At 47.8% G+C, this 15,542-nt stretch overlaps 1 protein-coding gene across 1 annotated transcript; it reads right to left on the bottom strand.

Annotated features, from left to right (window-relative positions):
• Nucleotides 1-1,651: 1,651 nt before the first annotated feature.
• LOC132809074 (protein Wnt-7b-like) lies at nt 1,652-15,115 on the bottom strand. The gene is made up of 3 exons (XM_060822473.1): nt 14,896-15,115; nt 9,939-10,210; nt 1,652-2,209 (listed from the first exon to the last, which is right to left on the bottom strand). Exons 1-3 carry the CDS (start codon nt 15,071-15,073, stop codon nt 1,730-1,732), a joined length of 930 nt encoding a protein of 309 aa, XP_060678456.1. The 5' UTR covers nt 15,074-15,115; the 3' UTR covers nt 1,652-1,729.
• Between the last annotated feature and the right edge of the window lie 427 nt (nt 15,116-15,542).

Genomic DNA, 15,542 nt, shown 5'->3' with positions numbered 1-15,542 from the left:
GGGTTACATACAGAGTAAAGCTCCATCTACACTGACCCCTATCAAAACACTCCCAGAACAGGGACAGCATCTGGTTAGATACAGAATAAAGCTCCCTCTACACTGTCCCCCATCAAACACTCCCAGGGCAGGGACAGCACAGAGTTAGATACAGAGTAAAGCTCCCTCTACACTGTCCCCCATCAAACACTCCCAGGACAGGGACAGCACAGGGTTAGATACAGAGTAAAGCTCTCTCTACCCTGTCCCCCATCAAACACTCCCAGGAACAGGGACAGCACGGGGTTAGATACAGAGTAAAGCTCTCTCTTCACTGTCCCCTCCTTCAAACACTCCCAGGACAGGGACAATACAGGGTTAGTTACAGAATAAAGCTTCCTCCATGCTGAGGAGAAAGTGAGGACTGTAGATGCTGGAGATCAGAGCTTAAAAATGTGTTGCTGGAAAAGCGCAGCAGGTCAGGCAGCATCAAAGGAACAGGAGAATCGATGTTTCGAGCATAAGCCCTTCTTTAGGAATGAGGCTGGGAGCCTCGGGGTGGAGAGATAAATGGGAGGGGGTGTGGAGCTGGGGGGAAGACAACTGAGAGTGCAATTTGTAGATGGAGGTGGAGGCATTGGTGATAGGTTGGAGGGGAGGGTGTAGCGGATAGGTGGGAAGGAAGATGGACAGGTAGAACAGGTCATGAGGGAGGTGGTGGGCTGGAAGGTTGGAACTAGGATAAGATGGGGGGGGGAGGGAAAATGAGGAAACTGATGAAGTCCACATTGATGCCATGGGGTTGGAGGAAGGTGAGGTGTTCTTCCTCCAGGCGACAAGTGGTAAGGGAGTGGTGATGGAGGAGGCCCAGGACCTGCATGTCCTCAGTGGAGTGGGAGGTGTCTCCGGGGCACCCGCACCAACCAGTCCCACCGTCCCGAGACTGAACACTTCAACTCCCCCTCCCACTCCGCCGAGGAAATGCAGGTCCTGGGCCTACTCCATTCGCCACTCCCTCACCACCTGATGCCTGGAGAAAGAACGCCTCATCTTCTGCCTTGGGACCCTCTAACTCCATGGCATCAACGTGGGCTTCAGCAGTTTCCTCATTTCCCCACCCTCCACCTATCCCAGTTCCAACCTTCCAGCTCAACACCACCCTCATGACCTGTCCTACCTGTCCATATTCCTTCTCACCTATCCGCTGCACCCTCCCCTCCAACCTATCACCATTACCCCCACCTCCAACTACCTATCACACCCTCAGCCACTTTCCCCCTCACCCCACCCCCCCCCCTCCCATTTAGTTCTCCACCCCAAGGCTCCCAGCCTCATTCCAGATGAAGGATTTTGCCTCTAACGTCACTTTTCCTGCTCCTCAGATGCTGCCTGACCTCGCTTTCACCCAAAGTAGAATGGTCAGTCCCGAATCCTGGTGCAGACAGAATCCTGGCCTCCTCTCCCAAGAGCCTCTGTCGTGATAAGGAGGTAATTTGAGGGCAGTCAGAGACCAATCGCACTTACAGCCAATCAAAGCCCAGTTGCTGAATTTTAACAGCGGAATGATACCAGCAACAAAACACTCCTTTTATACAATTCCCAACTGACGGAACCTCATTGTAAGGCTGTGCTTAACCTGGAAAGGAGGTCGTCAGCCCAAGGCAGGAAGAAATCATAAAGGGTCCTGCAATTGTAAGCCAGACTGTGGTTCCCTGGGAGAAGAGAGATTCCCATTGCTCCTGGCCATCCCTCAGTTGCAGGTGTAGGCATGAGTCCTCTCACTGCACTGGCTGCACATGACCTGACAGCACCAGTGGAACTTACAGTTACACTGCCAGGTGCGGGTATACTGGAAAGTGCTGTACCCACGCCCGCAGCAGAGGACCTCGCAGCTGCCCGGCTTCTCTGTGCCAGCTCGCTCACAGCGACGCCCCTGTGTACCTATGCTGCCTGTGGCCGGGTCCTTCTCACAGTAATCGGGCGAGCGCTCAATGTAGACCAGGTCGGTGGGTAGTGGCTTGAGGTGGGGCGTCATCCGTACCTTCAGGAAGGTGGGCTGGTGTCCCCGGCCTGCCAGCATGGGCTCCACTTGCACTGCCTGCCCGTACTTGTCCTTCAGGGCAAAGCCCACCTCCCGGAATGCGGGCAGGGTCACCCAGCATGTCTTGATGGTGCACGACCCCGACACCCCATGGCACTTGCACTCCATGCGCATGCGGTCCTTCAAAACCTGAAAACCAAGAAGGCAGTAAAATCTGATGTGTCGAATTGAGCATGTATCAAACACAGAAATTGCTGGAGGTACTCAGCAGGGTCTGGAAGCATTTGTAGAGAGAAAAATTGACTCATAGAGTCACGTAGCACGGAAACAGACCCATTGGTCCAACTCATCCACGGCAACCATGTTCACAAATAAACTCGTCCCACATAGAGCCGTACAGCACGGAAACAGACCTTTCAGTCTTAGCAGTCCATGCTGAACATAACCCCAAACTAAACTAGTCCCACCTGCCTGCTCCTGGCCCATATCCTTCCAAACCTCTCCTATTCATGTACTTATCCAAATGTCTTTTAAATGTTGTAACAGTATCTGCATCCACCACTTCCCCTGGCAGTTTATGCCATACACCAGCCATTCTCTGTGTAAAACAGTTGCCCCTCATGTCCTTTTTAAAACTTTCTCCTCTCACCTTAAAAATTATACCCCTCGTTTTGAAGTCCCCCCCATCCTACAGAAAAGGCCTTGCTATCCATCTTACCTATGCCGCTCGTAACTTGCAGATGACAATAAATTGGAGGGTGCAGCTAATAAGGTGGAAAATGACAAAAATACTCACAAGGGTAGTAATGTGCTTGCTCGGTGATTAGAAATGACAAATGTAATTCAATATAACCAAATGTAAGGCATCCGCAGTATTTTCTTGACTTAACGTTTTGATTCTGAAATTACTCTTCTTCAGAACGGAAAAGTGTTGGAATTCTTTTTTGTGTGTACGTTTCAAATTCCCTTCCTCAAAAGGCAGTAAGTGCAGGATTAGATTAGATTCCCTACAGTGTGGAAACAGGCCCTTCGGCCCAATAAGTCCACACCGACCCTCCGAAGAGTAACCCACCCAGACCCATTTCCTGCTGACTAATGTACGTAACAATATGGACAATTTAGCATGACCATTCACCTGGCCTGCACATCTTTGGACTGTGGGAGGAAAACGGAGCACCCAGAGGAAACCCACGCAGACACGGGGATTAAAACAGAGGTTGAACTAGAGTTGAAAAGAACATTCTTCCAGCTTCTCCAAACCTACTAGGTTCCTCCAGTAATTTCTGTTTTTGCTTCAGATTTCCCACATCTGTAGGTGTTGTTTAATTGCAGATAAATTCTTGATTATCAAGGAGATGAAAGGTGATCGGGAGATATACAGAAATGGAAAGAAGAGGTTAAAATCAGGTCTCCCACAATTTTATGGAACAGTGGCGCAGGCTTGAAGGACCGGGATTACAGAGTTTGAGTTGTAAAGAGAGGCTGGAACTTTTATCCCTGGAATTATTGAAGTTTATAAAATTATGAGGGGCATAGATAGGGTCTTTTTGCAAGGGTAGGGGAGTCCGAAACTGGAGGGCATAGGTTTAAGGTGAGAGGGAAAAATATTTAGAAGGGACCTTCGGAGTAACTTTTTCACACAATGGGCGGTACGTAAATGGAATGAGCTGCCAGAGGAAGTGGTGCAGACTGGTGCCATTACAACATTTAAAAGACATTTGAATATATACATGAGTAGGAAAGATTGAAAGGACATAGGAACTAGGAGCAGGAGTAGGCCGTCTGGCCCTTGGAGCCTGCCCTGCCATACAATAAGATCACGGCTGATCATTTCATGGCCTCAGCTCCATTTACCCGCCCTCTCATTATAATCCTTAATTCCTTAATTGTTCAAACAATCGTCTATCTTAGCTTTGAAAGCATTTACTGAGAAGGCCTCATTAACTTCACTGGGCAGGGAATTCCATAGATTCACAGTCTCTGGGTGAAGACGTTTCTTCTCAAATCAGTCCGAAATCTGCTCACCCTTACTTTGAGGCCATGCCTCTTGTCCTAGTTTCACCCGCCAGTGGGAACATCCTCTCGACGTCTATCTTGTCTATTCCCTTCATAATTTTATATGTTTCTATAAGATCCCCCATTCTTGAAAATTCCAATGATTATAATCCCAGTCCACTCAGTCTCTCCTCATAAGCCAACCCGCTCAACTCCAATCAACCTCGTGAATCTCCTCTGCACCCCTTCTAACTCCAGTCCATCTTTTCTCAAGTAAGGAGACCAAAACTGCACGCAGTACTCCAAGTGTGGCCTCACTAGCCCCCGATACAGCTGCAACATAGCCTCCCTGCTTTTAAACTCAGTCCCTTTAGCAATGAAGGACAAGATTCCATTTCCCTTCCTAATTACCTGTTGTACCTGCAGAACAAACTTCCATGATTCCTGCACAAAGACACCCAGGTCCCTCTGCACAGCAGCAGGCTGCAATTTTTCACCATTCAAGTAATAGTCCTTTTTACTGTGAATCCTTCCAAAATGGATGGCTTCACATTTATTAACCTTGTACTCCATCTGCCAGACTTTGTCCAATTATTTAAACTATCTATGTCTCTTCACAGTCTTCTGCACACTTTGCTCTACCACTCATCTTAGTTATCTGCAAACTTTGACATACTACATGTGGTCCCCAACTCCGAATCATCTCTGTAAATTGTGAATAATTGTGGTCCCAACATTGATCCCTGAGGTACACCACTAGTTACTGACTGCCAACCAGAAAAACACGAATTTATTCCCTCTCTTTGCTTCCTATTAGTTAACCAATCCTCCATCCATGGGAATACATTACCCGTAATACTTTTCATCTTTATCTTATGCAGCAGCCTTTTGTGCAGCACCTTATCGAATGCCTTTTGGAAATCTAGATACACCACATCTACCGGGTGCCCATTATCCACCGTGTTCATAATGTCTTCATGGAATTCCAGTAGATTTGTTAAGCATGATCTGCCCAAGGGGACAGTTTTTATCTAGAATGCCTTGCTATTTATTTCTTGATAATAGCCTCAAGCATTTTCTCCACTACAGAAGTTAAGCTAATTGGTCTATAATTCCCCATCTTTTGTCAACTTCCTTTTTTTAGACAGCGGCATCACATTGTTGTTTTCCAATCTGCTGGAACTGCCCCAGAGTCCAGTGAATTTTGGAAAATTACGACAAGTGGATTTGCTATTTCTCTCGCCTTGCTATTTCTCTCGTCATCTCTTTTAGTACCCTGGGATGCATTCCATCAGGGCCAGAGACTTGTCTATCCTTAGCTCATTTAGCTTGCCCAACACTACCTGTTCCATGACAATGATTGTCTCCAGGTCCTCACTTACCTTTGTCTCTCTATCAATTACTGGCGTGTTATCCACGTCCTCCACTGTGAAGACCTGTCAATGCCCGGTCAATTCCTCATATCCTATTACTAAATTCCCCCTTCTCAACTTTGAAAGGACTAATGTTTATTCTAGCCACTCTTTCTTTGTTTTATATATTTATAGAAACTTTAGCTATCTGTCTTTATATTCTGAGCTAGTTTATTCTCACAGTTTATCTTACTTCTCATTTTTCTTGTGAATTTCTTTTCACTTATAAAGCTGTCCCCATCCTCTAGTTTCCCACTGATCATGCCCACTATGTAATCCTTTTCTTTCAATGTGATAGCCTCCCTTATTGCTTTAGACACCCATGGCAGATTACCCCTTTTCCTACAGTCCCTCCTTTTCACTGGTATATACTTTTGCTGAGCACTTAGAAAAATTGCCTTGAAAGTCGGCCACTGTTCGTCAATTGTCCCACCATAAAGTCTTTCCTTCCAGTCTACTTCAGCCAACTCCTCCCTCATACTGTTGTAGTCTCCTTTGTTTAAGCTCAGGATCCTGGTATTGGATATTATCTGCCTGCTTTCAATCTGTCTTCTACTTCCAGCCATATTATGATTGCTCCTTCCAAGAGGAAGGATTTGGGCCCAACACAGGCAAGTGGAACTAGTTCAGTTTAGGAAACATGGTCAGCATGGATGAGTTCACTGAAGGGTCTGTTTCCATGTCGTATCATATGGCAGGAAGGTTAGAATGAGAGTGAGGTGGTTCATGGAGACAGAGTGGAGGTATTCCTCAAAGTGGTCATTTTTGTGTGTGGTCTCAACAATATGAGAGACCAAAAGTCATGTCATGTTTTCTGTGTGAATGAAAGCCAATAGGATGTTATAATTTATCACAAAGGGAATTAAATATCAAGTAAGGAGGTTATGCCTCATTCATACAGGGCACTGGTGAGATCATTTCTGGAGTTCTGTACACAGTATTGGTCTCCTAGTTTAAGGAAGGATGGCACTGTGTTGGAATGAGTTCAGAGGGAATTTACCCAGGTTCACAGAATCCCTACAGAGTGGGGCCATTTGGTCCATTAAGTCCACACTGCCTCCCACTCAGACCCACCCCACCCATCCTATCCCTGTCATCCTGCATGTCCCATGGCTAATCCATATAGCCTCCACATCCCTGCACACTATGGGGCAATTTAGCATGGCCAATCCACTCTAACCTGAATATCTTTGGACTGTGGGAGGAAACTGGAGGACCTGGAGGAAAGCCACGCAGATACCCGGAATGGGGTGGGTTGTCTTATGAGAAAAAGTTGGACAGACTGGGTTTTTATTGTCTGGACTTCAGAAGAGACTTGATTGAAGTATGTCATAACCTGCGAGATATTTAAAGAGGATGTATAGATGATGTTTCCTCTTTTGATACGATCTAGAATTAGGGATTCAATGTTCAAAAGTTGGGCATTTAAATTAGAGATGAAACATGTGAAATCTTTTCTGTCCCAGAGGAGAGTGAGTTGTTGAACAATCCTTTCTCACAAAGTGGGGGAAGCAGTCTGTGAATATTTTAAGGCAGGAGGAAGAGGCTGAAATCGGGGCTGGGGGTAATGTGCAGGTGGGAATATGGAATGGAGGTTACAATCTGATTTTATAGAATGGTGAAGCAGGCTTCAGGAGCTGAATAGCTGAATTCACCCATTCGTTTGTGAGCGAGATGTGTACAGCAGCCTCCACCATGGGTGGCAGGTCCCCTTTCAAGCTGCAGTCGGAACAACAGACATGGTAATCCAGTCAGGAGTTTTGAAGCAGGTTATTTTTAGGGCATCTTTTCCAGCCTCTTCCCCTAACCCTAATGTAGGGCTCAGCTGCTGAAATGCTCTATCTGCCTCATCCAGGATCGAAGTGACTGAATCTAATACCCATCCCTAATGTGTCACTTTATGACTAGAGGCTTCCAGATATCATAGTCCTTCCCCATCCTTCACGCACCTCATATTCATACATACAAATCTCATACAGATACCGACAAACACACACACACTATATCAACATACAGACAGATTCCTCATACATACATACTGCATAGTCACACCCACACAGACGCCTCATACATACACACTGCATAATCACACACAGACACACGCGTGCGCACACACTCTCACACCTCATGCACATACACATGCTACATAATCTCACACACACTCACACACAGACATCCTACATAAACACACACAGACACGCAGACATCTTATACATGCACACACAAAAACACCAAATAAACACGCACACTACATAACGTCTTACACACAGCGACACACGCCATCTTCATTCTCATGATTTGCCAGTCGGGGTTTACAGCTGCGTTACCATGACACCTTCGTTGTCCTGTGTGGAAGGGTTGGTGCTTATACACGTGGGGGGGGGGGTGCTGTCTGTGTGGAGTTTGCACATTCTCCCCATGTTTGCATAGGTTTCCTCCGGGTGCTCCAGTTTCCTCCCACAGTCCAAAATATAAATGTCCAGACTAAGTGAATAGGCCATGCTAAATTGCCCATAGTGTTCAGGGTTGTGTAGGTTAGGTGCATTAGTCAGGCGTAAATATAGGGTGGGGGATTGTTTCTGGGTGGGTTACTGTCCAGAGAGTCAGTGTGTACTTGTTGGATCGAATAGCCTGTTTCTACACTGTAAGGATTCTATGGTTCTATGAGGACAGGTAGGAGTAGGAAAACCAAAGTCTTGTTACAATTATACAGGTCATTGATGAAGCTACATGGAACAATGGTAGTTCTGTTCTGAACTGTGGGTAGCCCTCATATGTGAATCACCAAAGCATAAAGAGGCAGTTCCAGCAACCAATCAGGAATGTTGGCCCATACTGCAAGAGGGATGGAGTACAGAAGTAGGGAAGACCTGCTGCAACAATACAAGGTATTTTATTTATTCGTTCTTGGGATGTGGGTGTCTAGACCAGTATTTATTACCCAGCCTTAATTGTTCTTTGAGGAAGTGATGTTGAGCCCTCTTCATGGTCTGCTGCAGTTTGTGTGGTCTGGGACACCCACACTCTCATTACCTAAGGAGTCCCAGGATTCTGACCCGCGAGGAAATGTCATATTGCCAAGTCTGGATGCTCTGTGGCTTGGTGGCGAATTTACAAGCGCTGTAAATGTGTCTGCTGCCCCTCGTCTTCCCACCTAGAAGTGGCGGGTTTGGAAGGTGCTGTCAGAGGAGCCTTGGCAAGTCACTGCAGTGCATCTTGTAGACGTTACACACTTTTGTCGCTATGTGTCGGTGGTGGAGGAGGTGAGTGTTGAAGGTATTGGTCAGGAGTGGGCTGATGTGCTGGAAGAGACTTTACACTATCAAAACTGATGCCAAAGTGCAAAATTTCACAAGACACAACAACGAACAAATATCAATGGAGGGAGCACAGCTTCAGACTAAGGGGTCTCCCTTTTAAGATAGAGATGAGGAGAAATTTCTCTTCCTAGAGAGCAGTGGGAGCGTTTGAATATATTCAAAGCCAAGTTAGAGGAAGTTTTGATTGATTGAAGAAGTTGAACATTAAGTAACGATACGACAATAACAAATAGCAACAGAATTCAGTCATTCGACCCCTTGAACCTGTGCTGCCATTGAATAGGACCATGGCTGATTCAACATTCCTCACATCTACTTGCCTGGCTTTTTCCTTGATTCCCTGACTGATCAAGAGTCTTATCTATCTCAGCCTTAATATACACAAGGACTCTATGGCAAGCAGTTCCAAAGATTCTCAACTCTCTGAGAGAAGAAATTCCTCCTCATCACAGTCTTAGATTGGCATCCCTTTATTCTGAGACTATGTTTCTGGTCCTAGACTCCCCCATGAGGGGAAGCATCTTCTCAGCATTCACCCTGTCAAGGCCCTTAAGAATCCGATACGTCTCAACGATATCACTTTTCATTCTGTCAAATTTCAGGCGGCCGGAACAATTGTTGTGATAGAAGGAAGTGGGCATTGATTGGTGGTCAAGTTGACACTGATTGGCTGAGGTGTTGCCATGGAGAAAGCAGCTGGGGGAAGTAAAGGGTAATTCAGAACATGCACAAGGCTTGAATTCTGTTTGAAGAGTAAGGATCTCTGTGTATGAATATCTACTCCTTGTAACAAGCAAGAGTCAGGTTACTGGCTCAGCTGATTATTTTAAATTGGTGACACTCAGTATTGTTTAGCAAGTGTTTCCCAATCACGGAACCACATCCCAACAGCAGGTATCTCACAACTTGCTGAGTGCACTTGAATTTTGAGCTAAGGGTGAAAAGCTTCAACCACACGCCTCTCTCTTTTCACTTTACTGAGGTACATGTGATAACAATAAATAAAATAAAATCTTCTCATGCCAGCAGGAGACCATTCTACAATCGTGTCCCACAGCACAGTAGGCTGAAGGGGGCCCTCTTCTCGAGGGTTGAGGGTCTTTGGAAATCCTTGCCGCTGCGTTCCCTGGCACGCCTGCGCTCGCGCGCCCATTTTGACCAGCGCCGTGATATGAAGCCAGCTGCACTGACCTTCCTTCCCACCTCATTGTTGTGCAGGTTCATGAGCCTTCGGGCGTGCCGCTTCACCTCACGGGCATTGAGGAAGCGGCGGGAGAAGGCGATGCCATGCTCAATGTCAGCCGAGCAGCCGCCCCATTTCCACCCCTTCTCTTGGTCGTAGTAACCGTGCTTGGCCCGGTCGCAGCCACAGTCCGACAGGTTGCCCTGGCTACAGGCCTGTGTGACAGCGTGGGCCACTCCCGCAGCCATGATGCTGTACGCAAAGGCTGTCTCTTTACTACCTAGGGAAGAGAACACATCACCATGATTCCGCAGCACAGTTTTCTTTCTGTAGGGAAAGGGATGATGGTGGAGGGAGGTTTTTCAGGATCAAGATAAATGCCAGAATGCAAAATGTCAAACAAATTAACAAAAACATCTACAGTCAGAGGTGATTCCACAGTGGTCAGCAATCCTGTGAGTGCTTATTATAATAAACCTAGAGTCCTACACTACAGAAGAGATCCTTCAGCCTATTAAGTCTGTACTGCCAAAATACTATAGTCCCACCTTCCTGCACTAGGCCTGTAGCCTTGGATAATGTGACATTTCAAGTGCTCATGCAAGGACATTTTAAAGGCTTTGAGATTTCCCCCCCCTTCTAGGCAGTACATTCCAGAGCCCCATCCCCTCTGGGTGAAAAGGTTTTCTTCAAATCCCCTCTAAACTCCAGCCTTTCACTTTAAAATGATGCCCCCTTGTTATTGACCCTCTGCCTGAGGGGAACAGCTGCTTTCTATTCACCCTGTCCATGCCCCTCGTCATCTCTTAAACCACTATCAGGTTCCACCCCCTAACCTTCCCTGTTCCAAAAAAAAACTGCTTGGAGGCAACTTGCTGAGCTGAAGATGTGGCCCGTTTACACTTGCTAGAAGCAACACAGAGACAGGGCCAGAAGTACCTCAGGGAAGCGCCCTTCTTCTGTACTATTTCCCAGAAGCACTGGCAGGAGGGCAATGGAGTGTCCGTATTCGCTTCTGTGTAGGAATAGACCCAATTATTTGTGGAACAACTTCCCCATCCCAGGGACCACTTTAATGAAATGTTGCTGTCGTCCCCCTTTGGATGCAATGTTGTAAGGGTGGGTCCGCTCCCCACTCAGGTGGATGTACAGGGGAGAGCTGGGAGGTTCTCCCTCTTGTCCAGTACTTTACTCATCAAGTTCACATTAGATTAGATTACTTTAGATTAGATTAGATTAGATTACTTACAGTGTGGAAACAGGCCCTTCGGCCCACACCAACCCGCCAAAGCGCAACCCACCCATTCCCCTACATTTACCCCTTACCTAACACTACAGGCAATTTAGCATGGCCAATTCACCTGACCCGCACATCTTTGGACTGTGGGAGGAAACCGGAGCACCCAGAGGAAACCCACGCAGACACGGGGAGAACGTGCAAACTCCACACAGTCAGTCGCCTGAGGCAGGAATTGAACCCGGGTCTCTGGCGCTGTGAGGCAGCAGTGCTAACCACTGTGCCACCTAGGTACAGTGAAATGTTTTGTATTGTGTGCATTTCAGGCAGGTCGTACCAAGATGACAGGGTGATTGAACAGAGTGAGGAATACACAGTGACAGCCGCAGGGAAGCTGCACAGAGAGTGGGATCACCATTAGCTTTGAAATTTGAGAGGTCTATTCCAAAGTCTAATAGAATGGGAAAGAAGCTGTTCTTGAATTTGCTGGCCCTGCTTTAGGAAGACAATTATTAAAGTGAAGAGGGTTCAGAAAAGATTTGGCGGGTTTGAGCTTTAAGGAGAGGTTGAATAGGCCGGGATATTTTTCACTGGACCGTAGGAGGTTGAGGGGTGACCTGAGAGAGATTTATAAAATCATGGGCATAAATAAGGTGAATAGCAAAGGTCTTTTCCCAAGGCTGGGGGCGTGGGGGCATATTTTTAAGGTGAGAGGAGAAAGATTTATAAAGGGCATGGGGCAACTTTTTTACATAGAGAGTGGTTCATGTGTGGAATGAACTGCCAGTGGCAATGGTCGATGCGGGTACAGTTACAATGTTTAAACGACATTTGGATAAGTACATGAATAGGAAAGTTTGGAAGAATATGGGCCAATTGCAGGCAATTGGGACTAGTTCAGGTTGCGAACATGGTTGGCGTGGACTGGTTGGACCCAAGGATCTTTTTCCATGCTGTATGAGATGGGCAGAATGCTTTTGTAAAAACACGACACTTGCAAGTGTTCATTGAGAGTTTTGTATGTCGTGGGCATGGAGCACCAAAGATTGGCATGTAGTTGTTGAGAAGGTAGATGTCACATTTGCCTTGATTGCTGAGGGTCTGGGGGACAGGAATAAAGAAATGGGACTGCATTTGCGCAGAGTTTGGGTGAGACCACAGCCAGGACATGGGGTGCCTCTTCTGTCTTCAGGAAGGATATCCTTGTGTTGCAGGTGACGCAGTGATAGTTCCCATGGTCCCCAAGGGCCTGGATAACTTGAGCTGATGTTCTTTGAATGGTAGAAGAATGAGAGGGGAATCTCATCGCAGAAGATTGTGAAGTGACTCGGAGAGAGGAAGGCTGACAGACTTGTACTCACTGGGTGGGAAATCTAAAACGTGTTAGTCAGGGGAACACAGTCCCAGGGCAAGGGGATCAGCAAATTAGGAGTGAGCTGGAGAGAAGGTTTTTCACTTGGAAGCTTGTGAATCTTTGGAATTCTGCAGCCCCCAAGGTTATGGAGGTTCCACCGTTGGGCTGGGATCGGTGGAGTTTTGGTCTCTCAGGAAATCAAGGAGAGCGAGAGGGAAGTTGCAGTCAGAGTCCAGGATCAGCCACGATTGTACCGAATGGAGGAGCAGGCTAGAGGGGCCAAATGGTGTATTGGCGTGAAGTTGGAGATGTAAATGCTCACCTTGTTGGATTTGAGTGGTGGGCTTTGCCTCCCCCAGGGCCTCAGTTGAGCTGACAGGCATGATGCTGAGCAGTGACTAAGATCAGGGTTTGTAAACATAGCCCTGTTACAAAAGCTGTGCTTAGAGTCTGGTTAAACCTGTCCAAACCCTAGGCATCTGCACTCAGTGACAGTCCCTCCTGGAGAAGGCACTGTTGACTGACCAGCATGCCACACACTGCTAAACCTACAAGGTTAGGTCACATCGCCTGGGCTTGTCTTCCCTCACATATCGAGGATGAAGGGCCAATCTATTAAAGGGGTTTAAGGTGATAAAAGGCTTCATTCCACCCACACCTCAACGCCCCAAAAACCAGAGGGAAACAGTTCGCTTGATCTCTCCTGCCAGCTCCCATCATACATAAGAGATTACCTTATTGAAAGAGATAGGATTCTCAGGGACCTTGATAGAGAGTTGTGTAGTGGTTGTTTCCCCTTGTGGGAGAGTCTCAGACCAGAGGGGCATCACCTCAGAATAGGGGGTCGCCCATTGAAGATAGAGAGGAGGAGCAATTTTTTCTGTCGGAAGGGAGTGAACCTATGGAGTTCTTCTCTGCGGAGGGCTATGAGGAATGGGTGATTAAGTGTACTAAAGGGTGAGATAGGGAGATTTTTAATCAGTAAGGGGGATTCAAGGGTTAATGGAAAGAGGCAGGAAGTTGGAGTTGAGGATCATCGAATCAACTATGACCTAATTGAATGGTGGAATGAAGTCAATAGGCTGAATGGCTTCCTTCTCCTCTTAAGTCTCCTGACCGTGTAATTGATTGTTGTATAAACCTGTCTGGTTCACTAATGTCATTCAAGAAGGGAAATGAGCTGTCATTACCCTGGCTTGGCCTACAGGTAACTCCAGGCCCCACAGTAATGGTTCAAACTCTCTTAGCGCTGACCCTCTGACAGTGCAGTGCTGCTTTGGCACTAACACTCAAACAGAGCAGCTCTCCCTTAACAGTGAGGCTCTGACAATGCAGCGCTCCTTCAGCACTGACCCGCCGACAGTGTGGCATTCCCTCAGCACTGACCCTCCAACAGTGTGGCATTCCCTCAGCACTGACCCTCCAACAGTGTGGTGCTCCCTCAGTGTTAACCCTTCGACAGTGTGGTGCTCCCTCAGCACTGATCCTCCAACAGTGTGGCATTCCCTCAGCACTGACCCTCTGACAATGCAGCGCTCCTTCAGCACTGACCCTCCGACAGTGTGGCATTCCCTCAGCACTGACCCTCAACAGTGTGGCATTCCCTCAGCACTGACCCTCCAACAGTGTGGTGCTCCCTCAGCATTAACCCTTCGACAGTGTGGTGCTCCCTCAGCACTGACCCTCCAACAGTGTGGCATTCCCTCAGCACTGACCCTCTGACAATGCAGTGCTCCTTCAGCACTGACCCTCCGACAGTGTGGCATTCCCTCAGCACTGAACCTCCAACAGTGTGGCATTCCCTCAGCACTGACCCTCCAACAGTGTGGTGCTCCCTCAGCACTGACCCTCCGACAGTGTGGTGCTCCCTCAGCACTGACCCTCCAACAGTGTGGTGCTCCCTCAGCATTAACCCTTCGACAGTGTGGTGCTCCCTCAGCACTGACCCTCCAACAGTGTGGCATTCCCTCAGCACTGACCCTCTGACAATGCAGCGCTCCTTCAGCACTGACCCTCCGACAGTGTGGCATTCCCTCAGCACTGACCCTCCGACAGTGTGGTGCTCCCTCAGCACTGACCCTCCGACAGTGTGGTGCTCCCTCAGCATTAACCCTTCGACAGTGTGGTGCTCCCTCAGCACTGACCCTCCAACAGTGTGGTGCTCCCTCAGCACTGACCCTCCAACAGTGTGGTGCTCCCTCAGCGTTAACCCTTCGACAGTGCAGCATTGTCTCAACGCTGACCTTCTGACGGTCAGTACTAGCAGTGTTGGACATGGTGGGTGTAGATGCTGCGGCCCCAGTCTCTGGACTGAGGCACACATGAATTGGGACCTTCACAGCTGCAGGATGCGTGCGTGTGATCGCTCACCCACCTATTTTCATCTCATGTCCGAAGACTGTCTTCTCGCCCAGCGAAGTGCAGTTCCAGCGGTTGTGCCTGAACTGGTGCTGACACTCATCGAGCCCCATCTGTGCTCCCTCTCCAATCACAATCATGGCATCTGGGCGACTCTGGCAGAGGGCTCGCTGGCGTGGGGCTAGGCCAGGCATCTTATTACAAATGATGCTGGCACCCAGAGCCACCACTGATGGGAAACCACTGTTGGCAAGAGAGCAAGACAGTGAAAATGGGACACCACGAGACAGGGAAAGCGAGGGAGGGAGGAGAAAAGTTAGTGAGGCAACTGGAAGAAGAGGGAGGAAGGTAGAATGGGAGAGAAGGAGAGAGAGAGAAATGGAGGAGATAAGAAAAATTGCTTTGACAGTGAGAGAGATGGGACAGAGAAAATTATGTGTAGAGAAAGAAGGAGGGAATGTGACAGAAACATAGAACTTTGGGAGACAGTAGGCCATTCAGCCCTTCTAGCTGGCTCCATTCATGGTGACCATCCAGCTCAGGTACCTGTTCCCACTAACCTCCACCCCATAACCCTTGATCCCTTTAGCCCCAAGAACTATATTCAACTCCTCAAAAATATTCAGTGTTTTGGTCTCGACCACTTTCAATGGCAAAGGATTC

This window comes from Hemiscyllium ocellatum, unplaced genomic scaffold, assembly GCF_020745735.1.
Source record: "Hemiscyllium ocellatum isolate sHemOce1 unplaced genomic scaffold, sHemOce1.pat.X.cur. R, whole genome shotgun sequence".
In the NCBI taxonomy this organism is placed as follows: domain Eukaryota; kingdom Metazoa; phylum Chordata; class Chondrichthyes; order Orectolobiformes; family Hemiscylliidae; genus Hemiscyllium; species Hemiscyllium ocellatum.
This window is presented reverse-complemented; position numbering and strand designations above follow the sequence as displayed.